Raw genomic sequence first — 19,773 nt, 5'->3', positions numbered from 1 at the left:
ACTTGGAGTCAACCCACTGAAATCAATGGGACTTAAGTTAGACATGACTATGTTAAATCTCATTGATTTCAATGGGTCTACTCTACGTATGATTAAATCTGGATCCAACCCATTCAGTTTAAGCATCTACACAGCTATGAAGCTTTTTACATGGACTTTGGCTAGTCATTATATCTCTCACTTAACCAACCTCACAGGGTTGTTGTGAAGATAAAATGGGGGAGAAACTAAGGTCTGTTGCCCTGGACTCCCTGCACCTCGGGGTCTTCAGCATGGTAACCATAGGCACCAATGCAGACAACTCTCTTGGTGCCTGTCAGGCTCCCTGCCACTCCTGATGTTTATTTTATTTCTTAAGATATGTAAAATATGGGGGGTGGGTGGGAGAGAAGCAGGTATGCTACCTTGAGCTCAGTGGAGGAAAGATGGGATATAAATGCCCCACTGGAGGCTGGTGGCTCCAATTTAGATGGGGCTGTGAATCCAGTCAGAACCAGCCAGAACTCTAAAGGAGCTCTCCAAGCTGCAGAACCCTAGCCCCCAAAGTAGGTTCTGCACTTTGGATAGCTCCTTTAGAATTCTGGCTGTTTCTGACTGAATCCGAGAATGAATTCACAGCCCCAATGAAATCGAAGCCACCAGCCTTCACTGAAATGCCCTAAAAATAAATAAGCAGCCCACACAGTTGCATGGGGTGCCTATATTTCTAGGTGTGTTAATGAAGCACAATGGGGCCTGGAAAACACATTGCAGCTTTGCAGAGCAGGATGGTGCAGACTGCTTAGAACCTGTCGTGGAGCTGCATGTTACAGTAAAATGTTTTTTTGGTCAGGTTTTTTTGGTCTCCTGCAGAAAGGCAGGAGCTGTTCCCTCTATTGGGTCAGAATCCTGCTTGCAACCTTAACTGCTAAGGGGGGGGGGTGGTTTCTCATTGTAGCCTCTTCTTTGCAGTGGTGGGAGAAACCTGGAAACCTGTTTCCAAAGAGATCACCGTGTACTGGATCAGGAGAAATGTGCAAAGATATTATCAATAAATCCATACACTCTCAGAGGAAAATAAAATAATAGGAATATTTACATGTGATACTTGTTCCCACACATTGCCAAAAGGTTTGTTTTCAACAACATACAGGAACCCTGGATAGAGTGGAATATGTTAGGAATTACTAAATAACAGTGCAATCCTTATTCAGAAGTAAGTCCCATTCAGCGGGATTTACTCCCCTGTAAGTGTACATAGTAGAGCAGTCTGTGTAATCTTGCGCACATTTACTCAGAAGTAAGTCCCACTGTGTTCATTTGCAGCCCCAGAGTGCAAGCCTTTACATGTCTACTCAAAAGTTAAGTTCCCTTAATTTAAATGGGGCTTACTCCCAGGTAAGTGTTGTGGCATAAAATACATTATAAAAACTTTTACTTTTTTTATAATGCATTTTATACTGTATTTTGTGGTTTTGATTGTTATGAACTGCCCAGGGAACTATGGCTATTTGGAAGTATAGAAATGTAATAAAAATAATTTTAAAAAAAAGTGTCTACAGGATTGCAGCCTAGATGGCTAAATAGATGCCTGTCTGCCTACTTATTTCAATTTGTTTTGGGGTGGGATGCATTGGGATTTCTGTTCGTTTGTATACTTCACTTCCATATAGTGGATTCCAAAGGCAGAATTTCCTGATCTTATGGAGGCGAGGGGCACGGAGGAGAGGGGAAATGTGTATTTGAAGATATATTTTGAAAGGTTACCGAAGAGCAAGACGAGGGCTTCAATACACCTTGTAGTTCTCCTTCCATAAATATGGTTCCTATGAAGCTAAGATCTATCCTTCTAGTATGGGATTAAAATGAGAACATGCATGAAAAGGAATGAAATACAGTTTACTTAGAGAGAAGGGGGAACGCTTGTATCAGCCAATCTTAAAATGTCATTAATAAAATGCATCCTTAGCTATAGAGCTCATCACGATAATGGTCTGTTCTGGAGGAATAAAAATTTACGAATGGAGGATTTGGAATCTCAAAAGCCCCATCTGCCTATTCAGAATCATAGCCAGCATTCCATCCGCCCACGCTCTTCCCCCTCCCCTCCCCTCCCCTCCCCTCCCCTCCCCGAAATAATAGAACAGCTTCTTCCATCTATAATGGCTGCCTGGACCGCGCCGCGCCCCCCGTCCCCCCTCGACTTGTGCAGTCTTAGCACCCTGCGCCATTTTGAGCTCTTACTCCACCCTCCCCTAGCAGTTCTCAGTGTGTTACTTTGGCCCACAAATGCGACTTGAATGCCTCCCAAAATTCTGCCATGTTAGGGGAAACACCAGTGACTTAGCAAAGACGTAACATGATTTATTTGTGTGTGTGTGTGTACATTGTGTATGTCACACCGCCAGTGATTCCTCTTCTGACCGTTTTCCATTCACAACCCAGCAACCTCTTCCCCGGCCCGCCCCCGCCCCAAACCACCCCTTAGAAAAAAATCGCTCGATCGGTTTTTAAATTTAATTTTTTTTTAAAAAAAATTAGGTGCTGAAAATAAAGGGTCTCTAAAAGAAGGCGCTGCTTGAGGAAGAAGAGGCATAAACATCATTGAATTGTTAATTCTGGATTGGTGATTTATCCTACCTTCAAAATTTCAAAAGAAAGAAGGAAGGAAAGAAGGAAGGAAGGAAAGACACCCCCCCCCCCCAGCGCCTTTCCTCTGGGTCTTTTATTTAGGCTATTTCGTAGCTAGAAGTGATAGTTGAATATTCTGCTCTACACGGAAAATGTCTTCTCGGTTCTTTATTTTTCTCTCCACCTCCTTTCCTTGTGCGGGTCCATAATTTGGAACACCCCTTTCTTCCAGGTCTTTACATTTTTAGATGGCTGACTCTTGTTTCCTCTCTCAAATTGACCTGTAATACCCTTTAGCCGCTGGAAACAGATTCTAAAGTCTGTAGTAGACCTTCGTAGGAAAAAATTTACATGTGAACAATCTTTTTCTTTCTTTCTTTCCTTCCTCTTATTCATATTGATAATTATTCTGAACCATTATGGATATTCTAGATAAGTTGATTTTTTTTTCTTTTACAACAAAGATGTGGACACACAAATAATTAAGCAAAAAGGTGGGGAAATCCTAGGATGTCTAAACTTTACAACAACAACAACAACAACAACAACAACAACAATAATAGTTTAGGTTATAAAGAACCCTTTACACACTGCCGTTTTTACTCTATTCTCTTCCTAGTTTACACTACATTACTGTCTGTGTAATTAAGATACCCAAGTTGTCTGGTTCAGATTTTTTCCGCTCCCAAAAATAAAACGGTGATTTTAAAACAAATCAGCTGAAATCTTTCCACCCTGAGTTTTTGGTTGCTTCTTTTTTAAAGCTATTACAAATATTCTAAAGTGTCCCTCTCTATTGCATTGTAGATTCAGAGAGTTCACTAGTAATAATGTACTACCTTCTTATGACAAAGAGAGAGAAAGAGAGAGAGAGAGAGAAAGAAAATAAAATGATTTTTAAAGTCTAGTCCAGTTTTGTACATCTTTAAAAATATTTATTTATACTCCTCAGTGACAACTGTCCCTTCTTCTTACTATTTAAGAAGTCTAATAGGAATAAAACCTGAAACGAATGTTAAAGGGAAGAAAACCTATTTAGATTTAAAAAAAGAAAAGATGCATATAAAACAGGGATACAACATTTTAAGACTATAAAGCCATTTATTTAATCTATGAAAATAATGTACAATAAATAATTTGCATTTTACTATTAAAGCATTTGAATAAATAATCTACCTCTAAAACATTAAAGGAAGGGGCAAAACCTCTGGTGTTTATTTTTAAAAAATCTTCATTCTATTTCATTTTTAAATTAAGAAATCTAAATGTTTTGTTTGGCTTCCTGAGAAATTCAGTATTTAAAAATTGACAGACTTTTTTTTTTCTTTCATTGAGGATTTCGGATGTATGTTCGGTGAGGATGGGCAGGGGAGGGCTGGAGAAATACTCTTGGCTCTAAAGATATTAAAAAGTCCCGCTGTATTTATTACACAATGTTTTGTATCTTTAATACCTGGGCAGCAGCCTGCCTCCCCCACCCTTTTGAATAAAAATACATGGAGATAAAAGTACCTGAATTTAATCAAAGCATAGATTCCTTTTTAAAAAGTGACAGAAATATTTTTAAGGGATTGGTCCACTAAACAGACTCCCACACCCCTTTCGAAGGAAATGTGTTTTCAATGGGGCGAAGGGGGCGGTGTTTGGGGGGGGGGTAATTCTTGGCCTAAATGGCTGGAGTGGGGCTAGGGGGTGCTAGCTGTTGGTGTGGATGCTTGTGCGTTGCTTATAGGGGCACATCACCCAAGGCAGACAAGAAAAGGTCGTTGCGTGTTTACTGAAAATTCAACTGCGGTAGATCGAGAGTACCAAGCGTGCTTGTAAAAAAGTCCAAGTCTTCCACGGAGAAGCTGACCGGGCTGTCTAAGAACCGCTGGAGGCTGGGAGAAAGCCCTCCCGAGGTGTGTGGGCAGGAATCCAGCGAGAAGATGTTCAGATCTGGGGGCAACAAAGGAGGCTTCTGGCTTTCCGGGAAGGCATTGTCCAAGGAGGAGGGGGAAGAGGAAGAGGAGGAAGAGCGAGCGCCAGCTGTCCCATCTGGCTCGGCGTCGAGGGCTCCCTCCTCTGTGGGTGTCAGGAAACCCGCGGGGGCCCTCGACGGCTCTCTGCTGCCGGCCGGGTAAAGACAAGCGATCTCCAGGGCGTCCCCAAACGGAGAGCCGCCGCCGTCGTCGTCGTCGTCGTCCCCCCCTTCCACCACCTCTTCGCTGCCCTGGTCCATGCGGGCCCCCCCCTCAGGGATTTCCTTGTGCTGCGTCTGCCGCTTGTGCTTCATCCGTCGGTTCTGGAACCAGACCTTCACTTGCCTCTCGGTCAGGTCCAGCGAAGCGGCGATTTCCACCCGGCGGGGTCTGCAGAGGTACTTGTTGAAATGGAACTCCTTCTCCAACTCGAGGAGTTGCGTGTTGGTGTAAGCCGTCCGCAGCCGTCGAGAGCCGCTTCCGTTGTTGTCTAAGAAGCCCCGGGCATCTGGACGGAGGAAATCGAAGAAATGAAACCCAAAACCAAACAAAACGTTGGCTAACCAAAGATCCCGTCTGCCCCTGTTTGGGTTGGGTGGGGGAAAATGAACCACTATACATCGTTTGGAAATATTGCAGGTTTGTGCCTTATTGTGCATCTCAGACAAGAGTCTCTCAGGAACGCACAGGCGCGCAAGGCGCGCGCACACACAATTCTCTCTCTCTGTGTGTCGCGCGCGCGCGCACGCACGCACACATCCCGGTGAAAGGCAAAGTCGCTGCAGATTTCTTAAGTTCCTGCACGAAATCGAATGTGGGACCAGGACAAAAAAAAAAAAAGAGAGGCTAATCCCAGTTGTCCATAGTGTGTGTGTGTGTGTGTGTGTGGGGGGGGTGCACTTTCGGAGGGGGCCTCAATGGAAGGAAGATCTCCCGCTCCCCCGGTATGGAGAAATCGACGTTCAAGCCACATTTAAGGAAGAGGCTTTACAAATCCCAGACTTTCCCCATCGATTTCAAGACAGGACGTCAGTTTGCTTGTTTGTACCATCCTTTACCTTATCCTACCGAGTGCGTGTAGGTGTGTGTGAATAAAATTTTCATAATGAAATGGCAAACCCACGCTGACGAAAAAAAGAGAATGGAGGAAAGAAAGAAAAAAAATGGGAAACAGAGACAGAAAAATACACAGCTGGGATATCTATCTATCTATCTCTCTACGCACCGCTTAGGAAAAAGGAGATCCCGAGTGCCACACCATTCCCCTGCCCCGCCCGATCCCGTCCTTCTTGGTTCTCCTCCTAGAGTTTTGGACTCCACCAGAATCCCAGGTCCCTATAAGGGTTTCCATCAGTGGGCATTACAGACCCAGCAACCTTGGTGGCGTGTGAAAAAGAAAAGAAATGAGCCCCTTTCTTCCCCAACTTGGTGACCAGGGCGATCCCAGGGAGCTTAATTGGGTTGATAGGACTGAGAGGAATGAAATCTGAAATGGGAGACCCCTGCACCCCAGGGATGGATGGGCGGGGTGCCGTGCGCATGGTTATTTTGAGAACTGGGGACGAACTTAAAAGAGCTATTTCCCCTCCTTGCTCACCTTTTCTCTGCTACCTTCTTTTCACCCATCTTTCTCCTAACTTTGAAATAAACGCATCCTATACAAAACACCCGCTCCAAAGCATGTCGTCCGAATTATCTTCTGTTACTGCTTTGTTCCCCAGTTTCCTCTTAGAATAAACAGCCAAGCCAACCGGGGAAGGTGGCGAATAGGGCCAGCAATTACTACAATGGAGTGGGGTGGGGGATGGGGCGGATTTATTTTTGTTCTGAGGATTGATTAAAGGAGAGCCAGAAGGAAGGAAAGAAAAAGATTCATCCCGTCCTTTTGGCTTTGAGCTGGATTCGAATTGAGAGACCTTAAGTGTGTCGTCCCCCCCGGCCCGCTTTCCCAGGAGTGAGTGGATTTTCAATAGCGCGATTTTTGTTCCATCCACCCCTGCCACCCAAATTCTCACCCTTCACCCCTTTCTTGTATACGGACCTGCAGGAGAACCGGCGGCAGATCCTGGCAAGGAGGAGGAGGAGGAGGGCGAAGATGAGGCAGGGACCTGGCCGCCTTTCTTGAAGGATTTCTTCTCCTTCATCCAGGGGAAATCTCCAGCCAGAGAAGCAGGCTGGAGCGCGGGTTTCTGGGCCTGCCCATGTCTTGATCTCCTTTGGCTCCTTGGCGTGGGCTGGCTGCTGGAACAAGGATCCAAGCCGAGGAGGGTTGGTTCCAAAGGAGGAGGAATTAACGTCGTTGGTTCCTTGATTGATGAAGTTTGAAATGTCTCCAGGACAGCGGGAAGGGACGTCAGACACTCCGCTAGCGATGGCTGGCTGTTTATGAAGCCTATCTCCCTCTCAAATTCAAAATTCATGGCTTTTTCCAGGGGCCCAGTGCAAAAGGGAGGGGGATGAGGGGGGGGGGATACGGGTCGGTGGGAGGGGAAGGAACGATTGATCTTTTAAGGCCCTTCCAATATTTTATATCGCTTTAGCATTAATATTATTTGCAGTCTCCTCCCCCTCCCTCCCCCCTTAAAAAAAATCTTATATTGCTGATAATACAAGCGTATGGGGACCTTGCTCTATTAAACTGACGAGCAGGGATAAATTGCGGCCAATTCCTGGTCACGTGTCCTGACTTGTCCAATGGCAGGGCCAGCCTGGTTGAAAACAGGAGGCTTTCCCCCCCATTTAATGGCTAATAATAATAATAATAATAATAATAATCTCAATCCTCGCTTTTGGAGAATGCTAGTCAGTGATGATGTTCTGTTGGTTACAAATGGAGTCTAAAGGAAGATGCTATGGAAGGTTTGGGTAGAGAGAGAACTGGGGGGTGAGGGTGGCATGGTTACAGTTTGCCTTTTTCACTCTTCTAACACTGGGATTGAGTGGTTGAGATTAGCTCAATCCAGGAGGGAGGAATTAGGGAAGAAGGGAACCCAACTCTTGTCCCAAAGGACAAGAGACAGACATCAGGGATGGAGAAGAAATCTCCCAGGTAGAACGAGGACACTTCTAATTTGCATCCAACCACACTGAAACCTAACGAAAGAAAACCAAGTGGAAGAGCTTGAATCAGTTTGGATTTGCAGTTTTAAAAAGTTATAAACTCAGCTGGCGAATTCAGGTCAGTATGAAAGGTCATTCAAAAAAGTTCTTGCTAGCAGCTGTCCTATTCTAGACTTTCTTGACATCTGTTGGAATGTTAGAAGTCATGGGGTGGAATGAGAATACTGTTATTGAGTTTACTAACCAAAGATTAGTGAAAGGTTTTCTTTAAAGGTATGTGTTGTTGTTGTTTTTTTTAAGTACAGCCATGTATCTCCATCCCATCCAGCCAGTATATACATCCTCGGATGTCAACTCAATTTTAAGAGTTTATTTTATAACACAATTTCATAACATGTATTCAATAATATTTCTAGGCCTCTTTGTTTTTAAGTTCCATACAAACTGAGAGAGTAGAGTATAGAGAGTGAGGGGGAGAGGGAGAAAGAAGTGATCAATCTTTTCTCAGCAAAGACTTCTGACAGCCCGGGCTTTACTAACATCCTAAAGAATTTGGGCGTTCATCAGAATTCCTAAGAGAAGACACCCCCCACACACAGAGAGAGAGAGAGAGAGATTTGGACCTGCTTGGTAAAACGTACAAAATAAGAAAGTTTGGAGGCTCGAGAGGAAAAATTGAGAAAGAGACGGGGGGAGATAAAAAGGAATGAAGAGGCAATTTTGAAAATCTAGGAGGTTCTTTGGCGTTGTTTATTCAAGCTCCATGTATCCCCATCGACTGACTTATTAAGTAGTAGAAAGTGGAGCTGCGGTGCTTCAGTGAATGGAGCACAGCTTAGTAACTTTTGTCAGTTCAAACATTAGTGTGGATGGCATTAAATAGAAACCCTAAATCTGGAGGAAATTCACGTGAAAACGTTCCCAAAGTCTATGCACGCATATCTGAGATGGGCTCTGAAAGTTACTACCATGCCAGTACTCCTCTTCCTCCCCTATTACTACTGTACTTGTAATTAGTATTATTAATAACCTGCTGCCATCAAGAAAGTGATATTGAGATGTGTCACGAAATTAGTTATTAAAGGGTCATGTTTTGATGCTACTATTTGAGAATGCTACTATTGGTGTTGGGACTACTTACTAGTTGCACCCAAAGTAGTAGCAGTGTATGGGCCATGATTCAGCTCACGTTCAGTGCTTTTGCATGCCACTGATTTTAATGGGAAAACTCAGCACTAATTCCTTCTGTTGAAATGGGTGGGACTTGAAAAGCAATGGATGAAGCTTGCTTTTTTTATCCTTCTTTCCCATCCTCCCCATTCATTGCCAGCTTTGGGAATCTACATTGTTTAAAAGGTATACAGAACCAAACTCATCCTACCACTACTGCCACTAGAACTAAAATAATTATGTTTAGTTTTGGAGCAAGTGCAGCTTCTGGGGGTACAAATAGGAGGTTTTAAACCTTTTTTCCAGAGCTCCTAAGAATACTGTGAGGATAAGAATATAACATAGGTTTCCCCAACCTAGTTCCTTCCGGATGTGTTGGCCTGCAACTCCCATCATCCCAAGCCAGCATGGCCATTGGCTGGAGATGATGGGAGTTATACCCCCCAACACATCTGAAAGGTACCAGGCTGGGGAAGGACGGTAAATTACTTTTATAGTATGCCAGAGTTTCCTGTAGTTGTGGTGATGGTGGTATTTGGTCTACATCTGTGAAACTTTTAAAATATTATGTTCTGACCATAGATTCTATTACAGTCATAGAATGAGGAGAGTGAAGAAACAATGTAAAGGAGAGGCAATGAAGGAAAATAAATGTTCCTACCTATATTAGCTTACAAAGGGGGTGGGCCACCTGTGCCCCCCCCCCGTGGCCTTGAGTGCAGCCACTGCTTCCCCTGCTGCCACCCCCACACTGATGAAATTTGATGGTGAAGTGGCAAAAAATCAGCAGTTTGCCACTGAACTTCAGCGGCAAACTGCTACAGAGACTCAAAAGTGCCAAATAAAGCTTGTTGTCCAGCCAAATGTGGCCCTTTTGAATCTCTGTAGCAGATTGCCGCCAAATTTTGGCAGCAAACCACCCATTTTTTGTTGCTGCAGGTGGTGTGGCAGTAAGAGCATGGGGGTGTAGGGGGGCTGGAAATTGGCCCCTGGACTGCTCAAAGTTACCACTCCTGGCTTACAAGAAGATCGGTGCTTACAAGAAGATACTGAGAGAATATGGGAGAAATGAAGACAGGTTGTTTGAAAGCCAATTACTTTGGAATGCTTGAGTTAGGCCTGCACAGATCCCACCAGTAGAATTCCATTTTCAGTTCCATTTTGAGGCCATGAGTATCAGATTTCCACAGGAAATCCATCTGCCTATTCAGATTTCAGCTGGCTGCATTTGCACTGCCAGTCCTTCAATGCTGTTAATTGCGTACCTCAGTTGAAGGCCTCGGATGTTTTGTCCATAGGTGGTTCATCCACAGTGACACTGCATGATGGGTTTGTGGTATTAAGGCTGTATAAGTGGATGTAAAACTACATGCATGCATGTTTCAGACATGGCCATAAAGATGGCTATAAACACTTGGCCCTTGAATATGCCAGTTTTGTGAATGAGGATGAAAATGGTTTTTGATGAAAGGATTTATTGTGAAAGTTTGCTTGGTGGTTTGTTTTTAAATAGAAACATTGCAAGTTAATGACAGCTTGGCTGAAAAAGTCTGAAATATGAGATGGAAGTTACTGGCTACAAAAATACATAATGCAGATTTGCAAGGCAGATTCACAGAAAGTACCGTTTTTGGATGAGGATGGAAGAGGGAATGAACTAAAGTATTTAAGCTAAATTCTACCCTGCCCCCACAAACCCCACACATTTCAGTGATGTCTAGTTTAAGAAACACAAACCCCATTGAATACTGAAGTGGATCCTCATGTGTTCTTTTTCAGTGGAACCCAGGGTACATCTGCAGAACTTGTCGGAAAGAATGTGCCAAGTGTGTGGATGGTTGGGTGGGGGATCTTTCAATCTATAGATATATTGCTGGAAGATTATCTTTCCTATGCATTCTCAGAAGCAGAGGACTGTTAGAACCTGGCGACAAATTAATTCTCACTTAAACTGGATTTATTGCAAATTTAGGCTGGGAATAAACCCCATTTAACTGAATGGGACTTACATCTTTGTATAGGATTGCACTGTTAGATTGCAATTTGCAAGCATTAAAAAATAAACAATAAAAGAGGCTTCCTTTTTTGATAAACTGCATAGTCTAATGTGTCCTGAGAGCACAAGAGCCTCCCAAACAAAAGACACAAAGGTTTTTTTATATACATAATCCTTAGACTTACATCAGTTTCTAAACTCATGGTCTTGAAAGCCAAATCAACTGAATTTAGAGAATTTTCTTTATTTGGTGATGGTAACAGTAGCACTACTACAAGCTAAGGATGTCTACTATTACTCCATAAGGTTTCTTTATGGCAACGGTGTGCAAGGAACTGGACCTTTTGGCTGGTATTACATTAACTTATTTGAGGAAACCTTCTCACAAAAGGTCTGAAGAACATGGTGGCCAATATTTTAGTTTGGTTATATCATCCATAAAATCACATTCTGGGAAATGGTAGGGGGAGGAGGCATTATATTCTTGACTATTGTTGTTTGATCAGATCCCAATCAAAGTTTCCACGCTCTTATGCTTTTAAATTATAGCATCACAGAATATTAAATTACTTCTTGCATGGATGAGCATAACCCAGCTACAGTCATGGACACAAGGGAAAGGGCGCTTCAGCCCCCACCCCCGCTTAATTGTTATTTATGATCGTATGAAGGCTATAATTATCAGTGGAACATAATATACCAAACCAAACACAATCAAATATAAAACAAAATTAAAATAATATTTCTTGCAAAACCCTCTGGCTTGAAGTTCATGCCTATCTGGATGCAATCTATTTTCTCCCTTATACATTAATTAAAGATAGGGCTACAGTCCAACAGAAGTTGCATGGCCAAGTCTTTAAAGGAAGGAGAATATTCATTGCATATGTGTTGCAGTCCTCAATCTCCTTTCCTTTAGGCTGCAATCCTATACACAACTCCCTGGGAGTAAGCCCCAGTGAACTCAATGAGAATTACTTCTGAGTAAACATGTATAGGATTGCACTTAGTCCTATTAAAGCCAACGAAGCTGCTTGGGAGTTAGCCGATTACAGATTGTGATCACAATACAATCCACTTATCTTATATACCATACTACAGCAGCAACTTACAACAGACAACTGTGGAGATAGAACAATACCCCAGTAGCCATTCACAGAGGCTTCAGTTTAGGAACAATTATTTCAGTGTAGTCCTACAGACCTCAGTAAGTAGTAACTGTAGTAGAAGTAAGTAACTGCAGCCAGAAATCTCTATGAGAACAACCTGATTCATGAATTATTTTTGTGGTGTGGGACTAGTCCCACATGGCATCTGTAACACGTGCAATGAAAAACAGACTTGATAGCAGCTGCAGGAGAAGTGCTTGCCCGCAGAGGTGTTCTATGTATGGCCCATCACATATGCACACAGTTCCCATGTGAGTTGCCCCATTCACATGTCAAGTGAATGTGTCAGCAATTGGTACTAAGAGATGAAATGGCTGACTCACATAGCAGGTGCATTTATATGCGATGGGACAGGTCTGCTTACAAGGGCAGGTATTGTACCAATGACCACCATAGCATCTATTTTGGCTCTGTGTAAAGATGAAGCACATGGTCTGGGTGAATGACTTGGTTCCTTCCCACAGTGTCACTTGCTCCCAGGAATTGATGATGCTAGTGCAAAAAGGAACCACGGCATTCATCCAACGCAGGCAGTTCTACCTTAGAGACATTATTTCTGTGAACGTAAGAAAATGATACATGGAAGCAGCCCAAGACTGCTGTGGTAACATTTGGCTCAGGCCTTTGGCTAGGGCTTCAGAAGGGCCATAACTCAGTGGCAGAGAATATAAGAACCATTCCATATTTAATCCTTGGCACTGTGAGCTACAGGATTTCAGATAGCAGGGTTGGGAAAAAGGCCTTTCTCTGATTTGGAGAAGTGCTATCACCAGTCAGGTATGTAAAAACACAAGAAGAGCTCTGCTGGATCAGACCAAAGGCCCATCTAGTCCAGCATTCTCTTTCCCACAGTGGCCAACCAGATGCCCATGGGAAGCCCACAAGTGGGCCATGAAGGCAATAGGCCTCGACTGCTCTTGTTTCCCAGCAAGTGGTATTTAGAGACATGCTGCCTCCAATCCTGGAGGCAGCATACAGCCATCATGGTAGACAGTACTGGTCTTTATGATCTGTGAGTATAAGATATATTGTCCATCTCTTGTACTAGACAAATCCAGTATCAAGTGGCTAAAAACAGTACTAGGACATGAAGAATCTACAATATTCTACTTATGCCTTAGGGGTTTGTTATATGTAGTTGTTTAGACTGACCAAAGAGCAGTGAAAGTGTGCCACAGAAGGACCGCATCAGTGGCCAATACAATCACTTGCACCAGCTACCTATTGTAAGAGAAAAGGTGATTTGTGGTTGTGTTTCTGAGATAAGAGGTACAACAATAGAGATTCTTGTGACACCTTAAAGACTAATATGTTTATTCTGGCATACGTTTTTGTGGACTATAGTCCAGTTCATCCGATGCATGGGGTATTATGGAGAGTTTGAGGTTTATATACACCTGAAACTCCCCATAATACTCCATGCATCTGATGAAGTGGGCTATAGTCCACAAAAGCTTATGCCAGAATTAATGTGTTAGGGCACAATCCCATGCATGTTTAGATGGGAAAAGGTCCTTCAATTCCCACCATTCCCCAGCCAGCACGGCTGGCTGGGAAATGCTGGGAATTGAAGGACTTTTCCCCATCTAAACATGCATAGGACTGTGCCCTTCGTCTTTAAGGTGCCACAAGATTCTTGGTTGTTTTTGCTGCAATAGACAAACATGGCTACCCTCTGGCAAATGACAGACAGACAGACAGACAGATAGTTGGATCACCGCAATCAATCCTGAATAATGAGTGTCACAGAGGCTGCACAAAGCCCCCTGATAATTTCTGCATTCTGGAGGCCCCACATTGTCTATATTTAGGAAAGAAAGACATTTTGGTCTTAAGTTGCCACAACACAAACCCCACTCCAGGTAAGAAATAAATGTTACTCCAGAAAAGGAAACATAGAAAGAAATGCTTCTTCCTCTCTACAAGAGGAGACTTTCATAAGGGCAAAATGACATTAAATCTGGGAGAAGGAGAAAGAGGGTGAGAGAAGCAGGGACATACACACACAGACACACACTACATCACGACTTCTGTACCACACCGAGCACATTGTTTGCACGGAATAAGATGGTGTGGTTGTGTTCCTGGTGGTGCATTGGTGGTAGCAGCAGGAGACTACCACACACATCTCCCCACTCAGAATGGCAGAGTTAACCTCGCACCTCCCAAGATGTCTCTTCAAATAAAGCTCACATTTCGACCTGAATCATTCTACATATACACGTGATGCTCTAATTTGACAGCCCATTTACATTTGGTTCCAACATCATAAAAGTTTTATGGAAACGTGCTGCTTGTAAAAATAAGTTTTCTTAAGGGTTGGGAGCATAAAATACAAATTAGCTGAGCCTTTATCTTATCCTCTCTGTCTTTTCTGTCTTAGCACATCCCCCTCCCCCTAACTTTCGAGGGCTGCAACAGCATCTGCCTTCAACTCCTTTCTTGTTTTATTTAGTGATTTAATTTCACCATAGGTTCTCCCCCCACTCTCTTAATTTCAGCAAGAAAGCCCCGTGTGCCTTTTGTTATGATTAATCATTTTCCTTTGTTTTCATTTTAGGCCCAATGGCTGTTTAGTCTGGATGGCACGTGATCGACCTTCTTTGTATCCACAAAAGATGAGGGGTAATTTTAATTGGCGTGAGACTATTTAGAACAAGATTTTCAAAGTGGAAGGGAAGCGGGGGGGGGGGAGACGGAGGTCGGTGTAGTAGAAGAAATGAACCCCCTAGCGATTAACTTTTTAAGTAAACACAATCAGCCAGGAAAAGTGTTCCAATTTTATACGCTGTAAAATAAAGCAACTACAGTCATAACCTAAGGGATAAGCGGGAGAGGAGAAAAGAGATAAATGCCTTTCTCGTTAATGTCTGAAAAATTTAGAAACGTCGTTTTGTTTTTTGAAAAACGTTTTTTCTTCTTTTATTTGACTGCTCTTTCACAGCTTCTCTTTTCTGCCTGATTTTTTCCCCCAAATCCGACCAATGGGACAAGAGCAAATTAAGAACAGAAAGTTTATTCAAGAATTGTTCAACAGACAACCCTTAAGCAAAGAAAGTTATCTACTGTAAAGAACAAAGAAAGATGCTTCAAAAAAAGAGGAGGAGGAAGTGGCGGTGGAGGAAGAAGAGAAAGGGGTGGGGTGGGGGTAGCTAGTTCTTCTAACTGAGGACTATACAATTACACCCTGGCTCTGATTTCATGCCTCCAGTAGAACTAAACACATTATTTTAAGTACAAAGGTAACTACTGGCTTTTTCCCTAAATTACAATAACTAAAAAAGAAAAGAAAAAGAAAAGAAAAACTGGTTTTACAGTGACAAGGAAAAAACACCATATTCCTTTATAACAAGTAAATACTAAAAAAAAGTACATTTTTTCCTTATAAATACATAAATGTTGGGGATAAATAATACAAAACCAACAAAAGAAAAAATAGTTTAAAACTGGCTATAACCAATAAATATATAATATATATATATATATATATATTTATATATATGAATGTTCACCAGAACACAGCACACCCCCATGGAAAGACGTCTCCAAAGGGTGTCCTTCAAAAGTTGGTATATATACCCATTAAAATGTAAACTCTAAGTGCAAGAAGGATGCCAGACCAAAGAAGAGGCATCAGTAAATATGCCCCCTCCTCAAAGGGCTTTACTTCCGCTTCCATTTGGAGGACATGCCAGTTTCTGTTCAAATATACCCTGTTTTCACGTTCAAGAGAAGAAGAGAATCAAACAAACGCAGGACGCCTTAGACATGAGACTCCCCCGACCCTTAACGAACCCTAAAAAAAGAGGGGGAAGCAGTCACTTCACAAGGAAGGAGGGGGGTGTCTCAAATTTTCCTTCCTAATGTTGGACCCTTGTTCATTTAAAAAAAAAAAAAAGCAAGTCCAGTTTTGATGTAGAAATTAGTTTACAAAAGGGCACCTCAATTTTCTCCCTTTTCCCAATTTTTGAAAAATTCTAATGGGTAGTGGAATTAAAGGGGGGGTGTAGTTGTCAATTGTTTGCAGGGGTGATTTCTTTTTCTTTCAGATAATAGAGTTGTAGTGTTGGTAGAAAAAATGGGTGAAGGGGGCGGGGAGGCTGTTTAGGAGGGAAAATTCAACAGCTTGTATGTGGAAGAGACGGTGGGAGTGGAAGACTTCATGAAGACAGTTTTCCATTTAACATCTTAGATTTTTCTCTTTTTCAAACAAACCCTTTTGCAGTTTGATAGATTCGTTATTTAAATTTGGAGGAGAAGCGACAGTTTTAGGAATGCCGGGTGTATTCACGATCCACATCCTCAAATTTGTGTGCATATTGTATACTCTTTTTTCCTTTTAAAAAAGAAATTAAATTGTCTATTTCGTTGGATTCTTCCATTATTATTATTATTTTAAACTCAGCACCCTTTTCTGCATTCAAAACATTTGTGTCGAAACCTCAGGCCAAAGATGAGATGTAAATATGAAATCAAATGGTTAATTTCTTTCTCAGATGATCAAAAGGGCTTTTAGGAGGGGTTGAAATTCATTTATGAGCCCCCCTCCCCTTCCCCTTCCCCTTCCCTCCCATTCATTTGTTCTAAGTGGTCTTGAGTGAGACAAAGCCATTAGGCTGCCATCCTATGGTTGTTTACCAGGGAGTAAGTCTCATTGAACATAATGGGCCTTACTTCTGAGTAAACATGCATAGGCTTGCACTATGATGAGTGTGTGTGTGTGTGTGTGTGTACGTGTACCTGATTGTCTCCAAACATTTGTATAGTTTTCTACAATTGTAAACAAATGCATTTTTAGCCCCTCTATTGAAAAACAAAATATATTTATGCTTGGGGCAGTGTACCATGGAGGTAAGATCTACTGGACAAAAATTGGTGGGAAATTCTCTTGCATTTCTCTTGCTGAAATGAATGGCAACTGCATTTCCCTCTATATTGTGTCCCTCGGCATTAATGGTTTCAGTAGGTCATGTTACCAAGTAAGCATGCTGAGGCTTAGCAGTTCTTGGCCAATCTATTTGATATTGCATCTGTGCATGTCTATGTAGAAGTAAGTCACATTGTTTTCAATGGGGCTCACTCCCAGGTAAGTGTGTATTGGATTGCACTGATTAGTTTGGTAATAATCAACAGGTATTTAGGAGCAGGGGCTATCATATATCAATAAACTGGTTTGCTCTTTTGTGACACATACACAAGACCATCTCCTTTTATCTCGGACTAACCGACACTAACAACGTTCAGAATCTTCACCCCATCGTGATTATGAAAGTGACCAACGAAAAGTCTTTTGCCACTCAAATGGTAGACACACAAAAAAGGATGGTTTCAAGAGATCCGCTTAGAACCCTGGCGTCCTGTACTCTTCTTAAGGTTTCTGGGGTGGGTGTTGGAAAACTTGTAATTGTTGATTGGGTACAATCTTTGGGTTGATCCAGATTTTAGTCACACTTTCAGTTTGGGTGCAATCCTATCCATGTTTAGACAGAAAAAAAGTCCTACAACTCCCAGCATTGCATGCTGGGAATTACTGGACTTTTTTCTGTCTAAGTATCCATAGGGTTGCGCCTTTTTAATTTTTTTAAGTTAGATTTTTAAGGATAGTCATGACTAACTAGACCCATTCATTTCAATGGATCTACTCTAGGTATGACTAAATCTGGACCCAACCCCTTAAAAAGAAAGCAAACCCACAATTCCCCCCCCCCCCAAATAATATAGCTTGGACTGATCTCGGTCTGAATAATTTCAGTGAAAGTTCTTTCCAACTGAGGTTGCTAAAAATGTAGATTTATGTGGGACTAATATGAGTAATTCATTCTACAGGTTACATAGAGCGAGGTGGTAGAGTGATTTGGAAGAGTTCTTAAGCTCTGCGCTTCAGACTGAACATGGAGAATTCCATTTTTGAATGTTCTCTCATTTATGATATACATACTCCCTGAACGCAGAAAACTAGCACATCAGGGTGATATGCTAGCTTACTGCACTCATGATTCTGTTTTGATAGATGTTTTACAGAGGGGAAGCATTTAAAAATGTGCCCCCCACCCAGTCTGAAATTGCACAGACCAGAATTTTACCTACCGCCTCGGTCTGCAGTCTTGTTCTACATGGAACTGTAGAACCTGTGTAAGATCGAATGAAGCCCACAGAATTTGCTTGGGGTGGAGCATGTTTAGGACTGCATCTCAAGACAATAAGTTCACACCCTTAAGAAAATAGAAGATGGTTCCTACAGGGAGGCCAAGTCAAGAAACCTTAATGACTTGCTTTGGTTTTTACTGATGGCCTGGCCATCAACCAAACTTAATTTAAACAAGGCTCCTCTCTAGGGCCCAGCCATGGCACCTGTTTGTTTGTTTTGTTTTTTTTAATGTGCGGGCTCATATTTGAAACATGCTAAGGGCATTGTGCTGTGAGGATGTGCAGAGTGCATTTTGTTCCCTAGGGAGGAAAAACAAAGCTGCCCTCACAGTTCTGAGGATCCAATGAGTGGAAAGGCTTGCAGGTAGGTGAAATCCCCCTCCACACACTTGCAATGACAGGTAGGTGAAATCCCCCTCCACACAGTTCGTTTTACCCCTGGACAGCCAACCTGCTAAATCAACCTCGATTCCCATCTGCTGGTGAGGGGAGGAGAGATGGACTGGGGTGGCAACCGGTAATAGCCACAGTCCAAGGTGGGGTAACTGGTTTTCAATTTTCAGGATACCGTCTGAAGGCTTTTTAAAGGGTTTCAACACAAATGTTTTGTTTTTCAAAGAAGAACAGCCCACCAACACTCCAACACACAGCCAACAAGCCAATCAAGCGACTGACACCCCTTCAACCAGCCACCCCCACCCCACCCCACCCACCCACCCCAAATCCCAGTTCTCCATTCACTTCCCCCCACCGAGTCTGTCCTGCCCTCATCACAGATGGGTCAGCTTGGGTGCCTCTTGGATTCTACCCTGAGCAGAAGCGTGGTGGCTGGAAAGGTCTGTGTACGTCGGGTGGGACTCACAAGGTCCGTGGTGCTGGTTGGAGCCCATCGGGGGGGGCCCGTTGTACTCCATGCTGGGCGGCTGGTGATGTTGCAGGGGGTTCAGCCCGTAAAGTGAGGGGGCGGAGCTGGCCATAGAATCCACGTAGTTGCCGCCCACGTACACCGGGCTGCCTTGCATATTGGCAGGGCCATAGCCGCCGCCGCTGCCGCCGTTGCCCTGTAAGACGTGCGGGTCGTACTCAGGCGCCGTGTTGGCATACTTCTGTTGGGCGGGGCAGCCTTTGATGGGGTTCTGGTAGGCCGTGGGCATGGCGTAGGCATTCTGGTGGGGCTTGTTGAAGGAGGGCGGAGACGGGGCGTCGTAGTTCGAAGTCATGGGGTGCAGGGCGTTCAGGAAGCCCGCCGAGGACTGCATGGCTTGGGGCGGGCTCCCTGTCGGGGAGGGCCCCCCGGAGGAAGAGCCCAGGCCTTTCGACTTCTGATCCTTTTTGTATTTCATCCTCCGGTTCTGGAACCAGATCTTGATCTGCCTCTCGCTGAGGTTCAACAGGTTGGCCATCTCCACCCGACGAGGCCGGCACAGGTAGCGGTTGAAATGGAACTCCTTCTCCAGCTCGACCAGCTGGGCGCTGGTGTATGCCGTGCGGGCCCTCTTGGAAGCTGAGGAGGAGCCTGGGGGGCTTTTCTCGCCGCTGCAGCTTTCTGGAGAGGAGGTCGGGAAATGAAATCAAAGATAATTACTTACATGCAGAAAATTGAATGCACAGGCCTCTTAATAAATCCTCCAACGGGCAAGAAGACTTCAGCCTCGCCTCC

The 19,773-nt window shown here is 43.4% G+C and overlaps 2 protein-coding genes and 1 long non-coding RNA gene across 14 annotated transcripts in view; 1 reads left to right on the top strand and 2 right to left on the bottom strand.

The window, feature by feature from the left end:
- Nucleotides 1-3,499: 3,499 nt before the first annotated feature.
- HOXB2 (homeobox B2) lies at nt 3,500-13,505 on the bottom strand. The gene is made up of 2 exons (XM_084804839.1): nt 6,613-13,505; nt 3,500-5,079 (listed from the first exon to the last, which is right to left on the bottom strand). Exons 1-2 carry the CDS (start codon nt 6,989-6,991, stop codon nt 4,385-4,387), a joined length of 1,074 nt encoding a protein of 357 aa, XP_084660965.1. The 5' UTR covers nt 6,992-13,505; the 3' UTR covers nt 3,500-4,384.
- On the top strand, nt 7,056-15,373 carry LOC146341153 (uncharacterized). The gene is made up of 3 exons (XR_014783845.1): nt 7,056-7,749; nt 14,527-14,591; nt 14,911-15,373. It is a non-coding gene; the product is annotated as an uncharacterized LOC146341153 (long non-coding RNA).
- Nucleotides 13,553-19,773, bottom strand: part of HOXB3 (homeobox B3) — a 55,350-nt gene continuing 49,129 nt past the window's right edge. For 11 of the 12 annotated variants that reach the window (XM_084804838.1, XM_084804830.1, XM_084804829.1 and 8 more), the window contains one exon: nt 13,553-19,659. In XM_084804838.1, the coding sequence (XP_084660964.1) occupies nt 18,884-19,659 (776 nt within the window). In that variant the 3' untranslated portion in view covers nt 13,553-18,883. The remainder of the gene's footprint in view (nt 19,660-19,773) is intronic. The other variant, XR_014783842.1, reaches the window with a different exon arrangement.

The sequence above is a fragment of the Heloderma suspectum genome, chromosome 6 (assembly GCF_057233095.1).
Source record: "Heloderma suspectum isolate Gila_16-S chromosome 6, 16-S_ref, whole genome shotgun sequence".
Classification (NCBI taxonomy): domain Eukaryota; kingdom Metazoa; phylum Chordata; class Lepidosauria; order Squamata; family Helodermatidae; genus Heloderma; species Heloderma suspectum.
This window is presented reverse-complemented; position numbering and strand designations above follow the sequence as displayed.

What these genes read in the sequence shown, in the direction of transcription:
- HOXB2 (XM_084804839.1), bottom strand. Translation starts at nt 6,991, where the DNA reads ATGAATTTTGAATTTGAGAGGGAGATAGGCTTCATAAACAGCCAGCCA. An exon ending in TGCCGCCGGTTCTCCTGCAG is followed by an intron (nt 5,080 to 6,612) that starts GTCCGTATACAA and finishes TCCTCCGTCCAG; the next exon opens with ATGCCCGGGGCTTCTTAGAC.